Source organism: Triticum aestivum, chromosome 5B (genome assembly GCF_018294505.1).
Source record: "Triticum aestivum cultivar Chinese Spring chromosome 5B, IWGSC CS RefSeq v2.1, whole genome shotgun sequence".
NCBI lineage: Eukaryota > Viridiplantae > Streptophyta > Magnoliopsida > Poales > Poaceae > Triticum > Triticum aestivum.
This window is the reverse complement of record NC_057807.1, coordinates 6,886,542-6,908,700: the sequence shown is the minus strand read 5'-3', so window position 1 is coordinate 6,908,700 and position 22,159 is coordinate 6,886,542. Positions and strand designations below refer to the sequence as shown.

The 22,159-nt window shown below is 43.9% G+C and overlaps 1 protein-coding gene across 15 annotated transcripts; it reads left to right on the top strand.

The window, feature by feature from the left end:
• The first annotated feature begins 1,593 nt into the window (after positions 1-1,593).
• LOC123110068 (uncharacterized) lies at positions 1,594-21,771 on the top strand. Of its 15 annotated transcripts, none has more exons than XM_044530476.1 (15): positions 1,594-1,902; positions 2,019-2,322; positions 2,410-2,572; positions 3,886-4,006; positions 4,122-4,233; positions 13,805-14,808; positions 14,883-15,025; positions 15,409-15,696; positions 15,827-15,957; positions 16,818-16,948; positions 17,418-17,749; positions 17,863-17,922; positions 18,031-18,118; positions 18,631-18,720; positions 21,691-21,771. In XM_044530476.1, exons 6-11 carry the CDS (start codon positions 14,412-14,414, stop codon positions 17,447-17,449), a joined length of 1,122 nt encoding a protein of 373 aa, XP_044386411.1. In that variant the 5' UTR covers positions 1,594-1,902; positions 2,019-2,322; positions 2,410-2,572; positions 3,886-4,006; positions 4,122-4,233; positions 13,805-14,411; the 3' UTR covers positions 17,450-17,749; positions 17,863-17,922; positions 18,031-18,118; positions 18,631-18,720; positions 21,691-21,771. The 15 variants fall into 15 exon arrangements, with proteins under 15 accessions (XP_044386411.1, XP_044386415.1, XP_044386410.1 ...); XM_044530480.1 differs by lacking the exon at positions 21,691-21,771 and having other exon boundaries at positions 17,468-17,585; positions 17,668-17,749; positions 18,631-18,768; XM_044530475.1 differs by lacking the exon at positions 21,691-21,771 and having other exon boundaries at positions 17,418-17,585; positions 17,668-17,749; positions 18,631-18,768.
• The last annotated feature ends 388 nt before the right edge of the window (positions 21,772-22,159 follow it).

Sequence of the window (22,159 nt, the reverse complement as noted above, 5' to 3'; positions counted from 1 at the left end):
GGCCGATCAAAGTTGGCTCCTCCCTCTTGCCACTCGCTCCCCTCGGGTTAGGGTTAGGGTTAGGGTGTTGCCGCCTTCCTGTACCTCGCCAAGCCCCCACCCCGGTTTGCCGATGCCGCGCTGCCGCTCGCCGAACCTCCCAAGTCGACCCCTCCTGGTGTCTTAGTCAGTGAGTGAGCAGGCTCTGCTCGGCTCAGAAAAAGGGCGAGACAAAGCAAAGCTCGGGCCTGAGACGACTCGGCTCGTGTACAGCCATATCCATGTCACCGGCAGCGAATCTTTTTCAAGTTTACTAGTGGTTGGGGCGTCACCCTGTGGCACCGCTTGAGAGGAAGCTGTGCGCATGTTTTTATTAAAAAAAATACATAGAGTCCTCACCTCCGTCTAAAAAAACATCTAAAAAAAATTCCTCACCTTCATCTAAAAAAAGAAGTAAAAAGAAAAACTGTCACCACAGTGTATCATGGAGTGCCACTTTGCACAACCCTTCATTTTTAAAAAGTGCCAGAGGTCCTCACCTCAATCTAAAAAGAAAAAAATACATTTAAAAATAATCCACACCTTCATCTAAAAGAAATTCCAAAAAAATTCTCAGCGATGCTGACCTGGCCAAGATGAAACGCGCCGAAGAATCAGGTCCGTTTTTTCATCAGTCATCAGTTTACTCTCGATTTTTTCATCAGTCAGTTTACTCAAGATGTAAACGCAACTGTTTAATTAAATAATTACTAGTAGAATGCCCGTGCGTTGCCACGGGCTCTTGAAATAGATTGCAAGAGTTACATGTTAAATTCCACACATAGAAACAATATAACACAAACACAATTATTTAATAATTGAATTCCATTTTTGCAATACTTGAATCTGACGTTTTTTGGCATTGGCGACTGCTAGCCCGGCATGTTAATCAGAATGAATAACTGGTGTAAATAACATACAAGTCGTAGTAACAATTAGATATAAATATTAATAAACCATTATACATATGAATTAGAAAATTATGTCTATGATGAAATATAAATGATATTTTCTACTTCATCATATAATCAAAGATAATATATAATAAAAATAAAAGTGAAACTAACACAACTATTTTGTTTGTAAAAAAGATAAACATTTTTGATATTATTAGAAAATTATGTTGCTTAAATCATTTTACTAACACAACAATTCAGGGAAAACAACGAACTATAATGTTCATATATAAATAAGTATTCATCTGATTTTCTAAAATTATTTATATAGGATATGCAAAATTTTCCAACAAAAGATAAAAACGTGCAAGCGAACCAACATAAACCAAGTATATTCGTTTTCGTCTCTTAACTTTTTTTTGTCATACCCTCAATATATGTAATAAGTATAAAAAACATTTATTTTTATGAACCATGTTTAATATATATATATACACTTTTATTGTTTTTCTGAGGTAAATATATACTTTAAATATCTATGTTTTTTCGTTGAGCAAAAATTGCCATCAAAGGCCCAAATTAGCTATCCACCACGGCCCAACCAGCACCCAAGCTTACCCCCACCTAAAAAAAACTAACTATATAAAAAAATGAACCTTATCCCCAGCACTCTCTCCTCTCCTATCCACTCACTGACCACCTCTCGCCCTCTCCCCTCCCCGGCTCCCCCCCGCCGCATCGCCGCGCGCGTCGACGAGCCCGCAACCGCGCGACTCCGCCCGCCGACCACCGAATCGGTCTCATGAATTGGCGGGGCTTGGGGCTACGACGAGCTGTGTGCGGCGCGACTAACGGAGGCGGACACTGCAAGCTTCCTGACCTGGGCGTGCGTGCTCGATCCGGTCCCGTTCCGGTCGGATCCGCGGCGGTGCTCCTCTCCGGCGAGGTCGCAGGTCGGGCGGCTCGATCTGCAAGCGGAGCAGCTCCAGTACGCCACTCCCCTTGCTTGACGCGCCCCCTCTCCTCTTCTTCTTCCACATGTTCCTTCCCTGATGTGGTTTCCTCTTCCCTGGTGTGCCGCGGCGCCGTGACCCGGTCTCACAGGCACGGCCAGGGCGACGACTGCTCCCCGATGCCGCCACCCTCCGCAAGGAGCGACGACAGCTCGAAGCTCTACGGCACGGCGTGCGCCGAGCGACGTGCAGCGGGGGCGTCGCTGCCTCAGCCACCGGCGTGTCCGACCACCCATCCACGTCCCCACTGCTGCCGCCGGCCGGCCACACGACGTCGCTCGTCCCGCTGCTTTAGCAGGCCAAGAAACCGGAACGCCCCCCGCGGCTGGCGACCTCGGCATCTCCATCGACCGTCTCAGAAAGCGCTACCTCGCCCGGCTCCCGCATAGCTGATGGTAAGCCCCTCCTTTGCTCTCTTGGCCTGCTTGCTTGCTTGCGAGCCCCTGATCTGAATTTGTTGGTTGGTTGCTTTCTTTCTTCAGCAAGCCAAGAAACAGGGAGTGCCGGCAATAGTACTCTGAATCCATCAATGCAGCTGAATCCATAATGCTAATCAAGAGGTGGTTTTGGCCTAACTGGGATGTGCTTGAGTCCCGCATAGCTGTGGAGGAGGAAGCTGCTGCCCTTCTTGAGTATTTTGCAAAGGTAAATCAGTTGTCAATGTTAGATGTACTTCTTTGAGGAAGCTGCTGCCGTTCTTTTACTCACCTTGCATAAAACTGCAATGTCAATGTTAGATGTACTTCATTGAATTCAAGCATCCTTTTAAACACCAGATTGACTTAAATAGGCTTTCATTGCATCAACCCTAGTATTTCTAGAGAGCTACTCAAGCATGTTTTTTCCCATAATTGTTGTACTGATATTTATATTTTTTTATTGAATAACATATGTGGGGACTACTATGCTTATATAATGTCTGATTTGATCATATCGTAATACATGCATTGTGTTGATGGCGCTATTACGGTGCCATCGCTTCCATCAAATTCCATTGGCATAATACTCCAATGTAATAATAAGTATCTAAAAGGTACTGAGATGTTCAAACAACATGATAGTTGTGAAATAGAACAGTTATGATAGCCGATAGCTAGCCTCGTATAAGCCTGTAGTGGCTGTTGCAAAGTTTACCTGGTCTTCCATTTATATCTTTCAGAAGACAACCCCAAAACTGACTAAAGAAATAAAAAGTAGTAACACCAAGTCTTGTTTAAGTGTATTCGAGAAAGAAAAAGCCTTGTTTATGTGCCAAATCAGCACTGCAGCGCGCTGAACCGTGTATAACATCCACCCATGTTGATTATTGGAACCTTTGATAATTAGTATATGAAATCTCACAATATTTATCATTGTGTTGCTCAAATAACATGTTTATTTGTCTTACCCTAATGTTGTGTTTGGCGATTTGGCCAAATGTTTAATTCAAATAAACATTAGGGCCACCTATTAGCTGAAAATAGGAATCTGAAAGAGCAATTGCTGGCTAGTATCATGGGTCAGTCTGTCATGCTTGTCATTTTAGCAAAGGTCAGCGCACCAGTACAGTTGATACCTAATATGAGACGTTTGCTCTCACAGGTCCTCCTATGATTAAGTGAACTTCCTAAATCAATTCGTACACGCGGCTTTGCCCTTTGGAAACTTGTTTAGTAGTAGATGACGATAATAGGTCGAGGGCATCTGTCACCCAAGCATGTTGAGTGTTATGAAAATTTATCTCAGAGTGTTTGCATCTGAAATTTTTGTGACTAAATTAACATGCATTTCTTACTGATTATAGTTTTTGAGAAAAACTTATAGTTAATTCTCATTTTACGTGTTTGCTGTTTTAATCTTGAACATCTTTCTTTCAAAATGATTTGAGTGATGTTGGTAGGCATTGTTCAATAGTCAAAATACATCCAACTTTGTATTTTGAATGATCAGTCTAACTTCTCCATTGAAACATGCGGCAGATCTTCAGTGAGAAAGAGGGCAGTGGAAGGCAGCAACCCAATCCCAGGAGTTCCTTTGAACCCTTCAGCGTTAATACAATAATGCTTACACAGATCCTGAGAAGCAGGATGCTATACATGTGTAAGTTGATTTATGTGTGCAAAAATATCACTCTGACAAAACCTTAGGAGTAGAGAGACATTGGTCTAATATTATTACACACAAGATTTATATGTTGTGTTTTTATGAGATGCAGATTCTTGGGCCATTTCCAGTCTGAACAAGGCAAACCTCCTATTGTGGAAGTTGGACTGAGATCAGCATTACAATGTTGGCCGCCAAGGAACTCTATGTGAAGAAACTGGAAGGTACTGATATAAACTCTTCTACTAACAACAACATTGCTTGATAAGCTGTGTTGTGCCCCTTACTACCATTCTCATCAATTATAGGTTCGTGATGGTCTGCTCGCTATGATTTATGAGCCGATAGAAAGTTTAAATAGTTGTTTCACTTGGCAGGCCAGAAGGTGGTTCAGAATATTTTTGTTATATTCTAGTAATAATGATTTATGAGCTATGAAGTGGCTCAGGTTGTAGTTTGTAGGCATAGACCCACAAAGATCACAAAAATAATTAAGCATACAGTCTGCGTTCTTGGTGAATAGCCAAGCATTTGGACATATTGTTTGGTACACATGAATTTTCACAGCTTTGCTCAAGTCATCCGAATCCGATCACCGCCGTTGGACCTCGCAACTAATAACAGCCGTTTCCTTGCGCCAAACCTGCAACACAACATGGCTGTTTATGTATGTATTGAAAAGCCAGCATTATAAAATTCAACTAACGGGGAAATAAGAGACTATACAAGGACCTCCACCTATGAGAAATAATATAATAAAGATATAGTTTTCATATTGTGTGGTGGTCCAGTTTTGTGGCCGCTTTGGGGCCGCATCATAAATATTTCTGTAATGTAGAACACTTGAGTGGAGTCTAATTTTACAATGACGAAGTGACCAAGGCAGTGTGCAGGAAAACAAATCCGAGTTTAGATGTAGTACATGAATGATTACAAAACAACAAAAGAATAATACACATAAGCAAACCAGCAAAACGAAAAATAATGTCACATACAAAGACTGCTGCAACATGCAGGGAAATAAGAGACTATACAGGGACCTCCACCTATGATAAATAATATATAGATATAGTTTTGATATATTGTATGGTGGTCCAGTTTTGTGGCCGCTTTGAGGCCGCATCATAAATATTTCTATATTGTAGAACACTTGAGTGGAGTCTAGTTTTACAATGACGAAGTGACCAAGGCAGTGTGCAATATTTGTGAAGAAAAACAAAGCCGAGTTTAGATGTAGTAGATGATTGATTACAAAACAACAGAAGAATAATATACATAAGCAAACCAGCATAACAAAAAATAATGTCACATACAACAAAATTTGGCAACTTGCAAAGTCAAAACTCCGAGGCAATATTATTAATACTTGCCTTGTACTATAAACATAATAAAGTTCAATTGCAAACATCGAAAGATTGAGATATGTACAAAGACAGCAAAGAGCACCAAATTACCTGTAGCATAAGAGTAAATCCTCTCACATATTTAAGAGGGGACGTCAGCCCGTAAGGACTTCCTTATAGACGATGTTCTTCATCGAGGTCTGTAAGGACAAGGCAGGTCTTTTTCGCTTCTTAGATTTACCGCTTTTCTTCTTGGCATTCTCCTTCTCCTTCTCCTTCTCAATGAGGATCTTTATATTTCTCTTCGCGGTGGCTCGAGACAATGCAACATCCAGTAGACCATGAGAGAACACCGGATTAGGTAGGTACACGCCAACAATCGGAATTGTCTGGCCTTGAGCCTTGTTAATCGTCATAGCAAAGCTAAGTCTTACAGGAAATTGCTTCCTCTTGAACTTGAATGGAAACATGTCGTTGTCAGACGGGCATAGGGGTATTCGAGGAAGGAATACCCTCCTACCTGCGTGTTGTCTGATCACGATTTCTGCGTCGATGGCGTTCCTCCCGAAACCTCGCACCACAAGCCTCGTCCCGTTACACAGACCATTAGCCGGATCAATGTTCCAGAGAAGTATGACAGGGCAGTTGAGCTTCAGTTTGAGTGCATGCGGTGGCAGACCGTTCGGAGTCAATCCATTTAGGAACTCGGGAGCGTAGTAGCCATACGGGTCGTCTTCTGCACTGTCAAAGCTATGGTACATTACTTCTTCTCCCCGAAAACGCTCTACCATGCGTATGTTTATCTTGTCGACGTTGTCGTTCGTGGTGGAGAGGATTGCGCGTGAAGTCATGTAATTCGGATCGGACATGTTGTCATCTAGTCTCGGAAACACATGGTCAATCAGCTTCTCCAGGTCGTCACCCTCGCCTCTAGACGACACACAAATATCTTCAGGGAGTCGTATGTTTCCTTGATCGTCAACTTCCTCGGTGCCATTGCCTACCCTTAGCAAGTAGTCCACAAACCCGGTGTCATTATGAGCCCTCATGTTGGTGATGAGCCTTAGCTGGCGCATACCCTTCCAGAGGTGTGAACTTCGGAGGGTTGCATCGATTATCTGACCCCGGGACCCCCTCCTGACGACCGGAAGCACCTACCTGAAGTCCCCGCCAAACACAACAGTTTTTCCTCCAAAGGGTCGGTCCCGTCTTCCCTTGATGTCGCGCATGCTATTGTCCAGTGCCTCAACCGCCTGTCGCTTAGTCATGGTGGCCTCATCCCATAGTATCAATGAGGCCATCCTCAGTAGCTTGGTGGTACCACTCTGCTTCGTGAAGGTGCATGAGGCGCCATCGTCGCAGCTCAATGGGATCTTGAACCTCGAGTGGGCAGTCCTGCCTCCAGGCATGATAGAAGCGGCGACGCCTGACATCGCGGTAGCGATAGCGATGTTTCCCTCGCTTCGAACCTTGGCGAGCAGCGCCCTGTACAGGAAGGTCTTCCCTGTACCTCCCGGGCCATCAACAAAGAGCACACCCCCATCACCGCGTTCAACAGAAGCTAGTATCTCGTCATACGCAGCCCTCTGCTCTGAGTTTAGCGACGAAGCCAATTTAGTGTCATTGATGTCAAAATCGACGTTGGATTCCTCGATCACTTCGCTGGCCTCGCCCTCGGTTGGGTCGAACGAGTCGTCAATGCATGGAAGAGCGAAATCAGCTATGTCTTTGCCCATGGACTGCAACATACCCCTAATGTCAAGCAACACCATTTGTTCCACCTCAATCGGGCACGTGTGTGATCGCCGATAGTCATCAGACATATGCTCGAAGTGCCTATCTCATAAACCACGTGCGTCTCCTGGCTCACAGTGCACCAAAATTGTTGCGAAGAGCCTCCTGAGCGAACATGGCATCGCCCACTGCTCTGCCTCGGTAAGACAGTCATCGAGCGTGTTATCTGCCTCGATGAGTCCCAACCTTTCGGCAGCCTCTCTAAAGCTCCTGCATAGCCTACCGTCCACGGTGATCAGGTCCTCATATGATGTCTTGCCAGCAACATGGTTTAGTAGCACACGCAGATAGTATCGCCCCCCTCGGTAGGATTGGCAGACACAATTCGACCTATCTGAAAACGCTCCACCCGCTCTTTCCAATACTTCTTACCCTTCTGCCATGTGAACCTTCCGGGAAAATCCTTGTACAATATATTCCTAGCCCACGGGTGGTCTTGGTTAGCTTTGAAATACTCTGTCAACATGGATTTGGAAGCTTTCCGAGAGGCAACTACGTCGGTCAAGTGAGCTTGCTCATTGAATGCCACCCTGTGCATATTCGGGAGATGAAGAGGCAACTGTAGGACAGGCGGCTCATTGGCACACAAGGGGAGGCCAAATATCCTCCACATCGCCTCTGGAGGAGTAACCCACCTCGCGTCTACGTATCTTTTGATCTCATCAATGTTACCATCGGCGTCGGGCTGGTCGATGCTGAAAGAAGCCCTATCATGGCCCTTGTATATGTACTTGTAAAGGTATTTAACGGCCTTTATGCTGGAGCAAACCTCAACGTTGATGTGGCAATTGAACATCCGCAGAAGGTAAGGATTATACGGAACAACCCATCTGTTGTCCAACATTTTACCCCGGACCTTAGCCTGCCGACCATTATCTCGACGACAATAAACAGGGTATGAGTCCTTACCCTGTGCCGTGTTTTCATTGAACGGCCGCGGGTATCTGCACTTGCACTCGTTCTGTTGCATGCACACATTTTTGGGATTGAGAACACCGCATGGTCCGTGCATCATATGTTTCACCACCAAGGCATGGAGTTCAGGATACTTCTGCTTGTCTGGGAGCTCGGCAGAAATGAGTCGGTCGTACTGCTCCGGAACGACAAGCTTATAGGCAGAATCCATGATCAACAAAAAGTGTGCGTGGGGGAGGCCCCTCTTCTGGAACTCGACTACGTATACATGTGCGACAACCACACCCATGATATTCTTCTTGAACAACATCTCTTTCATAGCCTCTAGCTTGCCATGGAACACACGAGCAACAAGATCAGGCCGGTCTTGCGCTGTCTGACCAGGAAACAACTCATTCGTTATCTCTTCCCAGTTAGGGTTGCAGGTCATGGTCAGGAAGATGTTAGGCTTCCCGTAGGTATGGACAATTGCCATGGCATCCATATGCCTCCGCTTCATGTCGCGGTCGCCACCTGGGTATGTTCCAGGGAGCACTATCCTTACCCCAATAGCGCTTGCGCGAGTCTCCCCGGATGTAATTGCATCAACAACTCCTTTATACAGGTCGGCACGGATCTTTGTATGATTCTTCCTGTACCATTTGAACCTACAACTCTTAATCTTGATGTACATGTCCACCCCCCATTGTTGGAGCAATCGTGCTCCACAGAGTATGGGATTGAATATCCCAGGTCGCGTCTGGAGCATGTAACAGTAGTAGTCTCTCACCGAGACGTATAACCTGCTATTCCCCTCTGCACATGGATGAGTAACGCGCACATTAGGATTCATATGAGAAGTATACAATTCCTCTAAACGACAGAACACGCATGAGGCTTACCTGCATCATCATCATCATCATCATCATCATCATCATCATCATCATCATCATCATCATCATCATCACGTCTACCTCTTGGTTGCACAACTGGCCAAGGGACATCACGTTTAGGAAGTTTCGGGTGCCAACCGAGCTCCCCTCTTGGGTAGAAGAGTGGGTAAGAGAGCGGGTCATACGAGCCAGCCGTCACATGTATACTGTGCCTTTGGTTGTCATTCCCGCAAAGTATAATCTTACGATCGAACCTCTTCGCTAGGTCAGTGCCCTCCACCCAAATTGCAGCGACCTCAGATGACAGAGGTCTATTATACTTCCGTTGGTCTAGTCTCTGGTCAGTGTTGAGGTCTATCCTGTAATCGTCGAGGTTGTCCCTGTGCGCACCCAAACTCCTAAACTGCTGGGAGTACGGGTTTTCCCTGAGTATGTCCACTAACTTTCTGACGACATCCTGGTCTAATTGCTCGGTGGTAGCCTTGCCATGGGTTAGGCCCGGGTCATCGTCGTAGAAGTACAGCTGTAGATGATCTGGACGTGATGTTGGCCCAAAGGAATGAACGTTGTGGTAGATGGTGCCGTGCGCACAGAACGTGTACACCCCAGACTTCATGTTTGTGTAGCTTTCATCAAGGCTGACGCCGAGGGTTGTGAAGGAGAAGTGGCCGTTGAAGAACCGTATGTTCTCCCGAAAATGCCTTGAGTCCGCATCCATGCTAGACCAAAGCCTCATTAGCTCCGGGATGGGATCCGGTTGCTTCAGCTGGATCTGCCCACTGCGACAACAGAATCCCGGGGCCTCGGACACAAACTTCTTGGCCTTGCAGTGATGGCAATTTGCGGCGTGCTTCAGGATGTGTGTGTGGTCCGGGAGGTTTGAGTAGACATAGTCCAATGGATCATGGTCGACATATGTATTTTGACTTGAGACTTCCAATTCGTCATGCTCCATGTCATCAACATCTGAGCCTGCAAACAATGTTTATAATTAGTGTGATATTTCCAACGGGTGGATGTTGCTCTAGTGGGTGTAGTGTGTACATACCTTCACCAGCAAAAAGGTAATACTCATCGTCAAAGAGGATGTTAGGGTTGACATTATCATTCATGAGACAACAAAGGTAGGAGTCCATGTCGTCTACTCAGGTGCGAAACCAATAAATGAGGGTTCAGTCTCAAGGAACGCAAGAGAGTAAGGATGGGAGTGTTACCTTCACTTCTGATCGTGTACTCCGGCGTGCTAGATGGGGTCGAGGCACCGTGTGCTTCCAGTACGGTAGGTTGTCCAGTTGAGCTCATTTCCGGTATGGAGATGGACCTGACGGTTGGTGTCATCACCCTACCTGCAAACCTTTCATTATGCCGGTCGCGTAGAGCATTCCTCTCACCACGTGGTACCTTTGAACATGTTTTTTGCTTCCCAATTTTCACCTGACGCGTCTTCGCCGCCATACTTCCCTTGCAAGCTCGCTCTCTCGTCCCACGCCGAGCTCTGGACTCATGACTCTGCTCGTCCGCTCCATTATCCGCCTTTGTTACCGGATCACTGGTTTGCTGGTCGGCATTTTGTAGGTGCTCATTGATTTCGATGAGGTCGCCATCTACAGCACCATCACCAAAGGTTCTGCTTAGGTATGCACCTACAACATTATCGAACGATTATTTATATGTCATGAATGATTACATGATGAAAGATGATGGTTCATAGGATAACTACCATCGGTTTCGGTGTTTCGGATGTATGTGGGGGCCGCATTGACTGAAGGAGCATGATCTATTTGTTCACTGTCGGATTGTGGCGTGATGGCTGAAAGCGTGAGAGTCGGACAATGTGTGTGAGGGTTGGACAATGAGCTAGTTAGGTCTGGACGTGGCATAGCGATCGATTCCGCACACGGGGTGTTTTTTTTGCAGCATACTTTGCCTTTCTTTTTGCACTTGATTCCCCCCTTTCATCCTCAGTCATGGTTTTTGGGTGTTGCACGCGCCATTCTCGCAATTTCTGATTTTTTTCTTGAAGATCGATCATTCCGTCACCCACTTTTTTCCGATAATTTGCTCGCCTCCGCGCGTTTCTCTGCTCACTTTGCTCGTCTGTTAAGTCACCCTTGTGTTCTTTACAGCAGTGTGAAAACATAATCAGAACTTCATTGTTCAACATTTTGCAAGGTAGCAGAACCTCAACAAATATCAATATGGACAATATAAAGTTTGTTTTATCTGTTGTATCTATAGAGATACTAAGCTCCCATGATTTGAAGCGTTCTGGTGCTTCGAGGGTTGTGAAACCGTTGAGAGCCCTATCTGTAAGGTGTGTCATGTAGTTTTATTTCTACTTCTTGTTTTTATTTTTTTACACACTGTAATTCAGGGGATCTTATTAAAATTTGAATACTAAAAGCAAAAATAATAATTACAAATCACATTTTTAGATTCATTATTTTAGAATGTTGGACAAAGATTCAAATGGTTCAGTTTCATGAAAACATAGTAACCATATATTATGAAACCGAGCGGGTATGTAATATAATCCCAGTGCTGAAACGTATTGATGAAACATAAAACGTTCTTACCCAATATCGTAAGGGCAGGCTGATTTTCATCTAGTTGCTTGCTGGCTGCCTCCTCTTTTTTCTTTCGATAAGCAGCTCTCCTCCGAGCCTTTATTTGCTCCTTTTTCTCGTCAAGGTCCACCGAGGATGGTTGGCACACATTAGTGATATCACCGAGAGGTAACTGGGGAACATTTAGCATAACTGCATGGAGGGTTTAGGGTCTGGTTAAACAACGATGTATAGCTGGATGTAGTTGGGTTGGCATCCCATTGAGGTAACAACAGAACATTTTGCATATATGCACGGAGGGTTTAGGGTCTTCATTGTTCACCGAGAGGTAACAGGTCTGGTTGAAGCCACTTCTCTATCTAGGGTTTATTTTTTATATAACCCCTCCGTGTCCATACATGAAGTGTATATGGACTCAAAAGTCGTATGTCTGACCTATATCGAATTGAACCTAAATGATCAGGAATTGTATGCACAACACAGTGGTCAACTATTGTTCGGTCAATTATTCGTGGGGTTGGGGTGAGGAGACATACGTCGCCTACATCCTTCACTTAGAAAGTATACATATGGTCATCGTATTGCTGAAACATAAAACATCCTTACCTGATTTCGTAATCGCAGGCAGATTTTCATCTTGTTGCTTGCTGGCTGCCTCCTCTTTTTTCTTTCGATAAACCGCTCGCCTTCGAGCATTTGTTAGCTCTTTTTTCTCGTCAAGGTCCACCGAGGTTGGTTGACACACCTTAGTGATATCACCGAGAGGTAACATGGGAACATTTTGCATATCTGCATGTGATTTGATGTTAACATTATATTGTGGAATGGGGGGAGTATATATAATATCATCGCAGTGCCTTCCCATAAAGCATTCTTACCTGATATCGTAAGGGCAGACAGTTTTTCATCTTGTTGCTTGACGGTAGCCTTCTCTTTTTTCTTTCTATAAGCAGCTCGCCTCCGAGCTTTCATTAGCTCTTTTTTTTCATGAAGGTCCATAGAGGATGGTTGATCTGCATTAGTGATATCACTGAGAGGATGGCGTGGGACATTTTGAGGCCTCTCTTCCCAAATGTCACTTGTCATGCTAGCTAGTTCTTTTGTTAGATTACTGAGAGCCGGCAACGAATCTATATTATATAGGCATGAGATTGGAGGGTTGTCTGCATCATGTAAACATAACAATATACAGGACCGAAATAAGGCAAAGTTATAGGCACATGGTGTTAACCTTTCGGCACATGGTGAACATCGTCTGCTCCATGTATAATCCATTCGTTAGAGTCGTCACCATTTGTCCCCTCCATTGGGCCTGCAACATCTCCTGTGATGGTGTTTGACATGTATAACAAAATATGTAGCTGAACATATACATGGAGGTAGATATATACCTGGAGTATCACATGTGCTATCGCCATCCGTCTGAAGTATCATCCGTTCGTAGGGAGTAATATGGACTCCTACAAGTCATGATGTTGATACATCAGAATTGGTTGTGCCCAAGTCTGTTAGGTATGATTTTTCACATAAAAAGGATAAAATTAAGCCTTATACCTGGACTACGTGGGTACATTATGTCAACAACGTCGGCTACGGGTATAATCCGTTCGTTAGAGTCGTCAACACTTGTCCCCTCCCTCGGGCCTGCAACACATTCAGTTTCCTGGGATGGTGTTTGACTTGGTGAACATATACCTGGAGGTATCGGCGATGATGTCGTCTGTTCCGTTGGCTTGCTGTGTGGAGTCCCCATAGGTAACTACTAAAAAAAGACATGTCCAACAGACTCAGGCATCCCGCAAAAACTTGTAAACTAACTCTGCAAGCAGATAACGTGAAATACCAACAGTACTAAACGCCCGTTCCCATGCTACAGGAACTCAGTCCATAAGGGCAGCTTTGCTATACAACTGAAAATAGAAAGACATGTCCAACAGACTTTGCTCAGAAATATTTTTTTGAAAACTGAATTTGCTGGTTATAAACATGATCGGGGTTGCTTGGTCTGAGTATTGGAGCCTGTTAACAGGAAAAATGACTACCACGACTGCACATGCCAGCTCTGACCTCCCGTATTATGTTAATCATTTACGTTGTATTTTTGTTCTCAAGCACATAACTGTATTACACAAGATCTATTTTTATTTGAACTACATTTGAGTTGAGAATCAGTTTCTGTTGTAACCAAATAGCAATAGATATGTCGGTTAATTTCATGTGTACCATAGGTGCAAAATGAATTATGGCATGGCTTGATTTAGTTTTTGTTTGCTTTCATCCTTTTATTCGTTTGCTTTATTCCAGGTCCATATAATTATGATGTCTTGGAGGGTATGACGTTCGACAATATTTCTAAATCCTTCAATGCTGACTTTGAGGATGGTACAATCGGGGAGGTAATTATTTTTCCTTTTGTCATGTGAAGCCCAACACTATGCTCTTAACCAGGTATGGATCTTTGAGAGTATCCTTCATGGTGAATATGAAGAAGTAATGAATATCCAAGTACTTGTTGTGGCTGAAAGGGTAGACCTGCTCTAACCAAAGGACCTTTAGATGCTTGGACCGGTTCTATAGATTAACCAAAGGATGATTGTAATAGTTGGCTCTGCCTGTCATGTATAGAGTAACCAAAAGTTGTATATGTTCCTCCCAAGTTATCATGTATTACATTTGTGGACAGTTGTATATGTTCTGATCTATACACGTATGCATAACAAACAAAGCCTGTGTGTTCATACCTGGGGTTGAATCCGTACAACGTCGCCCACGGGAACTCCTATGTCGCTGTCGTGGTTCCGCGGCGGTGGCGTTGTCCAGTGGTTCCGTGGCGGCGGTGCTGTCGAGTGGTTCCGCGACGACGGCGCTGTGGACTGTGCAGACCCAGATGGAGTCGGGCGGCGAGATCTAGATGGACTCAGGTGGCGATCCAGATGGACTCAGGCGGCGAGATCTGGTGCGGGGAATGAGGTTCTACGGCAGGCCGATCCTGCATGGGCGGGGTTCTCGGTGGGTTGGTGTGGGGGTGATGGGACGGAAAAAACCGGTTGAAAAAAACCAGACAAAAAAAAAACCAGACGAAAGTGGGGGGACTATTCAACCAACTCGTCCATTAGAAGTAGAGATTAGGAGTAGAGATTACTCTCGATCAATATATATAGCTCCCCCGCCTGTGAAAATCCCTATGCTGGATTACTTCAAACCCCCGACCCGGTTTCACATCGCCGAGGTCTTCGCCGTCAGTGAATCTGGAAGCAAGGCGGTGCTCTCCGCTGCCAAGTTTCTTCTAGGGGTTTCATCCTCTCTTGGTATGTATAGTCTCTCTGTTTTGGATTTGATTGATCCATCAACTTAATGTGTGTATCGTGCTTGAATCACACAGACGGTGAACCGCTGAGACGCTGCTCCGGCTTCTGGGTCGATTGGGATGAGGACAAGAAAACCGGCCTTGTTTTGACAACTGCGTGGCTGATTCGCACAAAGGATTCTCCTGACAGCGGCGAAGAGTATGCTCCGCGTGCTGATGTGAGTTAAATCTAGTGTTCCTTCTAAAAAATTCTACCCTTGTATCATTCTTTTCCAGCCCAGCCGCTTCCACCCCCAAATAAATAACCATATAAATCTCTGGTGTATATCTAACTAGTTGCAATTCTCTTGTTTTTTTTGTGTGTGTGCTACTATTGGCCTTTCCTAATAATAACAATAGGGAAACGGCACATGTGTCTGCTTACTAAGCATTGTTTAAAAATCTTATTATATAATCTGTTCCGCAACTGTTTTAGGTCAATGTTCGTTTGTTAGATTCCACCAGTGCAAAGGACATGTTGTTTTTTGGGGGTGCTATATTGGCCTTCGATGCATCATATGTTAAATCTCTAATACAATCTTTTCCTGAACTTTCTTTTCAGGTCACTGTTCATTTGCTAAATGGCACCAGTGCAAAGGGTGATCTGGTCTACTACCAGCCCCATTACGATATCGCTTTCTTGAATATTGAGGTGGATCAACCTATCAAGTTACCATCTTTCTGTGAAGAAGGTGTAAAATTTGCCGAAGACGTTTTTCGGCTCGGAAGAGATAATTCCTTGAATCTAAGGATAACATATGCTAGGGCAGAATATCAGAATCCAAACATGTATCGGCGGTATCACAATGTACACTTCCGTTCTCCAGATGGCCATGGTGATGATAACGAGGTAATGTATCTTATCATGAGATAGTATTATATGCATTTGTTACAACTTTGAGTTTTTCTATGTAGTTTGTTTTATCACATTTTTCTTATTACTGTAAATTCTCATGTTTTGCCAATATGAATGGTTGTAGTATGACAATGGGGGCCTAGCCATTGACTTGAAGGAAAAAGTTGTCGGAATGGTCAACCTCCCTAAGAGATTTTGGTCTTTCATACCTTCTTCCATTTTGTTCAATTGTTTGGATTCATGGAAGAAATATCGGTGCGTTTTTCCTCTCAGATCTGTGATAGCGTCTATATGATTATTCGATGATGCTAAGCTAATGTGTTCTCTCCTATTTTTTCTTCTTACTTTTCGTTAGAAGTCAAACTATTTTTTGCAGTATCTATTTGCTCACTTTTATGCAAGTTAACAATGTTCAGTAATTGGTAGCATATAGATTGGGTTGCTGAGTAGGGATTAATCGGCTTATCATCCTATTAACTGAATTTATCGGTAGGTTAACTAGGGTATATCCTAGGCTGCATCTGAATTTCTTTTCCATGTTGGAGCACTTGCTGCAGCAGAAGGGGATAATTGACGATAACCCCCTTTGTTGATCGATCCTTGATCATATGCCCCTTTGATGTGTCACTGATATGTGGGGTTTAAGTGACCCGACGACGAAGCAGCAGCAAGAATGGGAGGCGTGTGTCCACTGTGACGTGGCAGGCCGCTGTTCGGGGATGACGCCGGCGGGGTGTCGGCGGCAGCTCAGTGCGCGAGCTGTGGCTGCTACTCCACGAGTGGGAGAAGGGAGCGAACAGGTTGACCTAATGCGCGGTAGGCTTTGGGAAAAGGGAGGGAACAGGCTAAATTTGGGCCAAAATTGCCCAGGCAGTTAATTGGCCCAACCTATAATTTGGTTTGAGTGGCACCACAATGTATACTTCCATTCTCCAGATGGCCATGGCGATAATAATGAGGTAATATATCTTGTCATTAGATAGTATGATATACATTTGGTATAGTTTTGAGTTTCGTGTGATGTCATCTTTATGTTCTATATTGCAATCTATTGTTGTAACATTTTTCTTGTTCTTGCAAACTCTCATATATGATGCCAATATGAATTGTTGCAGTATGACAATGGGGGGCCAGTTATTGACTTGGATAGAAAAATTGTCGGAATGGTCAACGTCCCTAAGAGATTTGGGTTTTTCATACCTTCTTCCATTTTGCTCAATTGTTTGGATTCATGGAAGAAATATCAGTATGTTTTTTCTCTCAGTGCTGTGATAGTATTAGACTAATGCGGTGTCTCCTAATTGTTCTTTTTACGTATTTTTATGAGTCAGATTATTTTTATTAGTATCTATTTTCTTATTTTATGAAATTTAATGACCATAAGTTGTGTAAAGATTCTCATAGAAAATACCATCATTGTGGTGTTTTATGTATATATAAATATGTTTGAACATGTGGCTACAATAAATGATTTAGCAATAATGATCATTTGTAAGAAAATCGAGAACTAGATCTTCGATGGGGCCTAGATAGGAAGAAACAAGTAGAACCGGCCTGAGAGTGCAAAATGTGTTACTTTTACGTAATATCATGAAAATCCCCTCTATGAGCTTTTGTCCACTACTATGAATGATTCATCCCTGTTGGGCCTTTCTAAACTCTATTTGAATCAAAATATTTGGTTATTATTGAATTTTTTTGAACGCGTTTGATAGAAGCTGGATTCCAACAAAGATATGTTAAATGATTATCTGATCTGATGAAGCCACATCACCCGGCCCCATCTTGGAATGATGTTTAAAGACATCAAACTTCTAGAACCTGCTCATGTTGACATGTTATGGCGTACGTTTAACGTTGATGATGGTCTTATTGTTCAAGAGGTAGGTAATGACTTCCTGAAAGTGCTCAATTTCTCATTTGTGTAAGGTTAATTATTGACATTTGAGCATTGGGTGTCTGGAGGATCTCCTGCTGAGAAATTTGGAATCCAAAAAGGTGATATTATTGAATCTTTCAACGGAAAGCCTATTTCTTCTAAATTGAGGTCAGTGTATTAGAGATTTGTTAGGTAAACAAACTGAAAATAAATTTCATTTGTGTGATATTTAGTAGCTTCATGGTCTTGACTAGAATGTTTTTGTTTCCTACAATTATCAGTTGGAAAATACGTTGATGAGCATATGCAAAGGCCCTTTAGACGCTGAAGTTCATATTTCTGTAAGTTCATTTCTACATATAAGGGCGGTTTGCTTGATCCCGACCATCCATTATTTGTACGGACGTAATATTAGCAAAGTGCTAGCTCTAAGAGATATAACTCCATAGGTTGGGGTGTTTCACACACTCAAAGAACGACGAAGCACCGTAGAGCTGACTGCAAAATTATCTGAACTTGGAGAAGTTATTACAAGAGGTACACATCTCCTCTTTTAACTAGCCCCATCTACATATTATTATCCAGATTATTAGTTTGATTCTCAAGTACGTATAGTCCACTTTTGTTGTAGATAAATTGTTATCGAGACATAATGCCAACACTAAGTATGCAAGCTTATGTGCATTGTGCAATAATACACTCTTAGATGACAACCATGTGATGTCTAAAATATCATACCACACCATATAGTATGTTATCCACATTCATCTTTTTGTACCAAAGCATCCATCTTCCACTTGTAGTCTTGAAGTTTTAGGATTTTTGGAACAAGAGATGCATGTTTGTGCTTGTAGGTTTGTCAATGGGCACTAACTTTGAGCTGTGTGACATTTTGCAAATAATGTGGATTAAATATTGATTGCACGTTTGCTCATAGTTTTTGTTCTGTTTTGGATATGGATACAAAACATTCACCTTGAGAGAGGTGTTTTGCAAGCAAAAGCAGGCTTGGTTATTTGATACTCATGTTGTGTTATTATTTGTTATAGGTCCTACAAACTCTTGAACTGGCTGCCAAGTCGAGGAAGGATGTTCCTATGTTGTGTTGTATTGTGATGCATATTTACCTGTGACCACATGTATGTTAACCACTTTGATCTACTCTCTCCCAACCAATTCGATCACAAGTAAGAGTACATGAATTTGGGGATCGGGAAGAGAAGAGAGTTCTTGGGGAGGAAGAAAGAAGGTAGGTAGGAAGAAGTCGCCGCCAGCCTCATGCCAATCGATGCCTTGCTCTCACACGCCAGAGCCATTTATCCCTTCGGGTCCCACCCATGCTAGCCCGCTGGACCTTGAGTTGGGCTTCCTTACCTAAGTAGACCACCTGGGCAGTGGGATGCCTCCACCTGTTGTGACCTGCCTCTCTTGTGGAGCCAACATGTCGGTCTCCTTATGTATGGGGTCCCTAACAGTCCCTTCCCCTTGACAAGCGGCTTGTCCCCAAGCCATTGTTCGAGGGAACAACCGGTGCAGATCATCTTCATCTTCCCATGTCACCTCGGCGGGGCTTGATGCAGTCCAATGCACCAAGACATGCTAGCGCTCCTTGTTGTTGGATAGCTTGATGCGGGAGTCAAGGATTTCTTGTGGAGCTTGAACCGGGGAAGTCGAAGTAGGCAGCGAGGAGAGCACCAGGTGATGCAGTGGAATTGCTCACCGTAGCTGTTAGATGTACACCACCAGATGGATAGCACTAGTCGGTGGCAAGTCGAGCTTGTAGGCCACCTCACCAACACGCGCCAGGATGGAGTACGACCCGTAGAACTTGTGGGTGAGCTTGTGGTTTGGCCTCCTCGATACCGAAGACTACACATAAGGTTGAAGCTTGAGGAAAATCCGGTCACCAATGTTAAAGGGCGTTCTGATAATTTCTTGTCAACTTGACGCTTCATCCTTTGTTGTGCTCAGGAGACACTACAAAAAAAAGACACTTCCGTGATGATACGTGTTTGCCACAGTAGGTCATGTTTTCTGTCATGCATGTACATCCATGACGATTTTATGACAGAATCAAGATAGTCATACCTGTGCTGTCGTAGCAGTGTTCCATGACATTGCCAAAATTATCATCACGGAAGTTTCCACTTCCATGATGATAAATCGCGCGTCACAGAAGTACTTTTGTCAAGGGTGACCGACACGTGGCATCCACCGTAACGGAACACCGTTAAGCTATCGGGTCCGGTTTTGGACCCGATAACCCATTAACAGCCCGGACCAATGGGAAATTTCGACGTGTAAAATTCCGATTGGCTGGAGGGAACACCTGTCAGCTCGTCAGTGGGCCAGATGTCGCCCGTCCATTGGAGGAGACATGCCTATGATACGTCAACACGTGGCTGGGCCCAATAGAGGCCCATATAGGTTAAAAAGGCCGGCCCAGTCAAAGGCCCATAGTACTTACTCAGGTACTAGTGGGCCATCCCAATAACGGCCTGCTTAATAAAGGCCCATTTATGGCCCGAAGCCAGATCTGGCCCGTTAATTGTTCGCCGAATATTTGGGCCCATTTACGGTTCGAAGCCAGATCTGGCCCGTTAATTGTTCGCCGAATATTTGGGCCCAATTACAGCCCAGTGACTTTCGGCCTGTTAGATGCCTGATGTAGACATGGGCCCATTTCAGCCCGGTGTGACTTTCGGCCTGGGAATGGCTCGTGCTGCCCATGGGCCATATATGGTCCGATGGGACATCGAGCCCACTAACGACCCGTGATAAAGGTGGCAATAGTTAAGCCCAACGTGACTTTGGGCCTGTTAAAGGCCTGTCGCATAATTCGGCCCGTTGATGCCTGTACTAAGCTTTCGGCCTCTTAAAGGCCCATGATATCAGTGGGCCAACTAAGGCCCGAGATATGTTTCAGCCTGGTAAAGGCCCGTGATATAACTAGGCCCAAAAAGGCCTGGTCTACATTTCAGCCTGCTGAAGGCCCGTCGACGACTAGTGAAAATTGAGGCCCAACATGCATTTCGGCCTGCTAAAGGCCCATGGTTTCATCTGGGCCGTAATAGGCTAGTACAATATTCAGCCTGTTAATGGCCCAACGTTACCTGGGCCAAACTAAGTGCTGGGTCCACAAAAGGCCCAACTAAAATATAGGCCGGTGTAAGTTGTGGGCCTGGCGCAAAGTGTGAAGGCCCCAATCATTCGGGCCCAAGAAAGATGCAGGCCGACCCAATTGTGGCCCGCTAAAAACCAGGCCCATTAGAGGTGAATATTTCGGCCCGGTCGACTACATCTATTTTTTTTCAGATAGCGAATGATGGCGGTAACTAGTAGGAATTAAGAACAAACCTACTCTATACAATAAAGAAATTACGACGTAGTAACTAAGAATAAACCTACACTATACAATAAAGGATTTATGGTATATTACATCTACTGGGCATCGAAGTTCACCACTAGTGATCATAAAGCGCAACGAAGAAGCAGATTACAAAACTGGGCACCATTGCAGCGTAACAAAATAATACTGAACCGAGACCACTTCCAAGACAGTTCAAGAAAGGTTAGCCTTGCGGGGGAACTGCTGCACAAGCTGCTGAGCAAGGCTGTGAGACCAGCCTATCATGTCGGTCATAGCTTCCAGGTGTAGCTATTTAGCGATGGGTTCTCATTGGTGTTCTCCGCAATCTTTCTTAGAGATAGGACTTCAAGTCGAAGTTGAGTTGCAGAATGCCTTTCTGCTAGAACTTGGGACTGAAGAAGTCAAACTGATTCAGAAAACAAATTCCGTGAGCTTGTCTGACTGCTAGTCTCAAGTAACTTGAACACTGCATCAAGACAAGACTTTGGGGTTGTCTCGCTATCTTCTAGATGTTTTGCCTTCTTTGTTGCAATATATGTTGGGTTTGTCTCATAACCTTCAGCAGACTTGTGCATGCCATCAGGAATATCACCCTGAAACAAAGCAGAGAGATGACATGTTTTGCATGTGTATAAACAAAGATGATAACTGTGCTGTCAATTCCATCCAATTTCAAATTAGAAAATAAAGAGTAAGTTCAAAATATCAATAGCATAATTTGGCATTGTTCATAATGCAGGGAGCTTCACCACACTACTGGATTACCATGTCAACATAACAAGCATAGATGAAGGGCAAAGAAAATCATTGTATCTATTTTGGTTAATGTGCATGGCATGTTGTTCATATCATCAGCCACATCAGTAAGATAAAACAGGAGATGACAAGGTGCAAACATGGGCTGCTTCACCACACACTGAATTATAGATCCACAAAAACAAGCATATAGGGAGTATTGAGTAATGTGCATGGTATGAATAAGGAATTTGGTTTTACAAGTAATACTTAGAACTTATGGTTCTTGCGAACATGCATTTTGGTAGAAACAGCAAACTAAACAACAGTAAACGATAGGGAGTATGAGAAAATTAAACAGCAGTTGAGGATAAAGGCTTTAGAAGGACTGACTTACATTAACAGTTAACACTGGCTTTATAATGCCCTTCTCCATGTCAAGGGAAGGATAACTCAAGAATTTCAGCACAGAA

What these genes read in the sequence shown, in the direction of transcription:
- LOC123110068 (XM_044530476.1), top strand. Translation starts at nt 14,412, where the DNA reads ATGGACTCAGGTGGCGATCCAGATGGACTCAGGCGGCGAGATCTGGTG. An exon ending in AGGGGTTTCATCCTCTCTTG is followed by an intron (nt 14,809 to 14,882) that starts GTATGTATAGTC and finishes TGAATCACACAG; the next exon opens with ACGGTGAACCGCTGAGACGC. An exon ending in GATTCATGGAAGAAATATCG is followed by an intron (nt 15,958 to 16,817) that starts GTGCGTTTTTCC and finishes GAATTGTTGCAG; the next exon opens with TATGACAATGGGGGGCCAGT.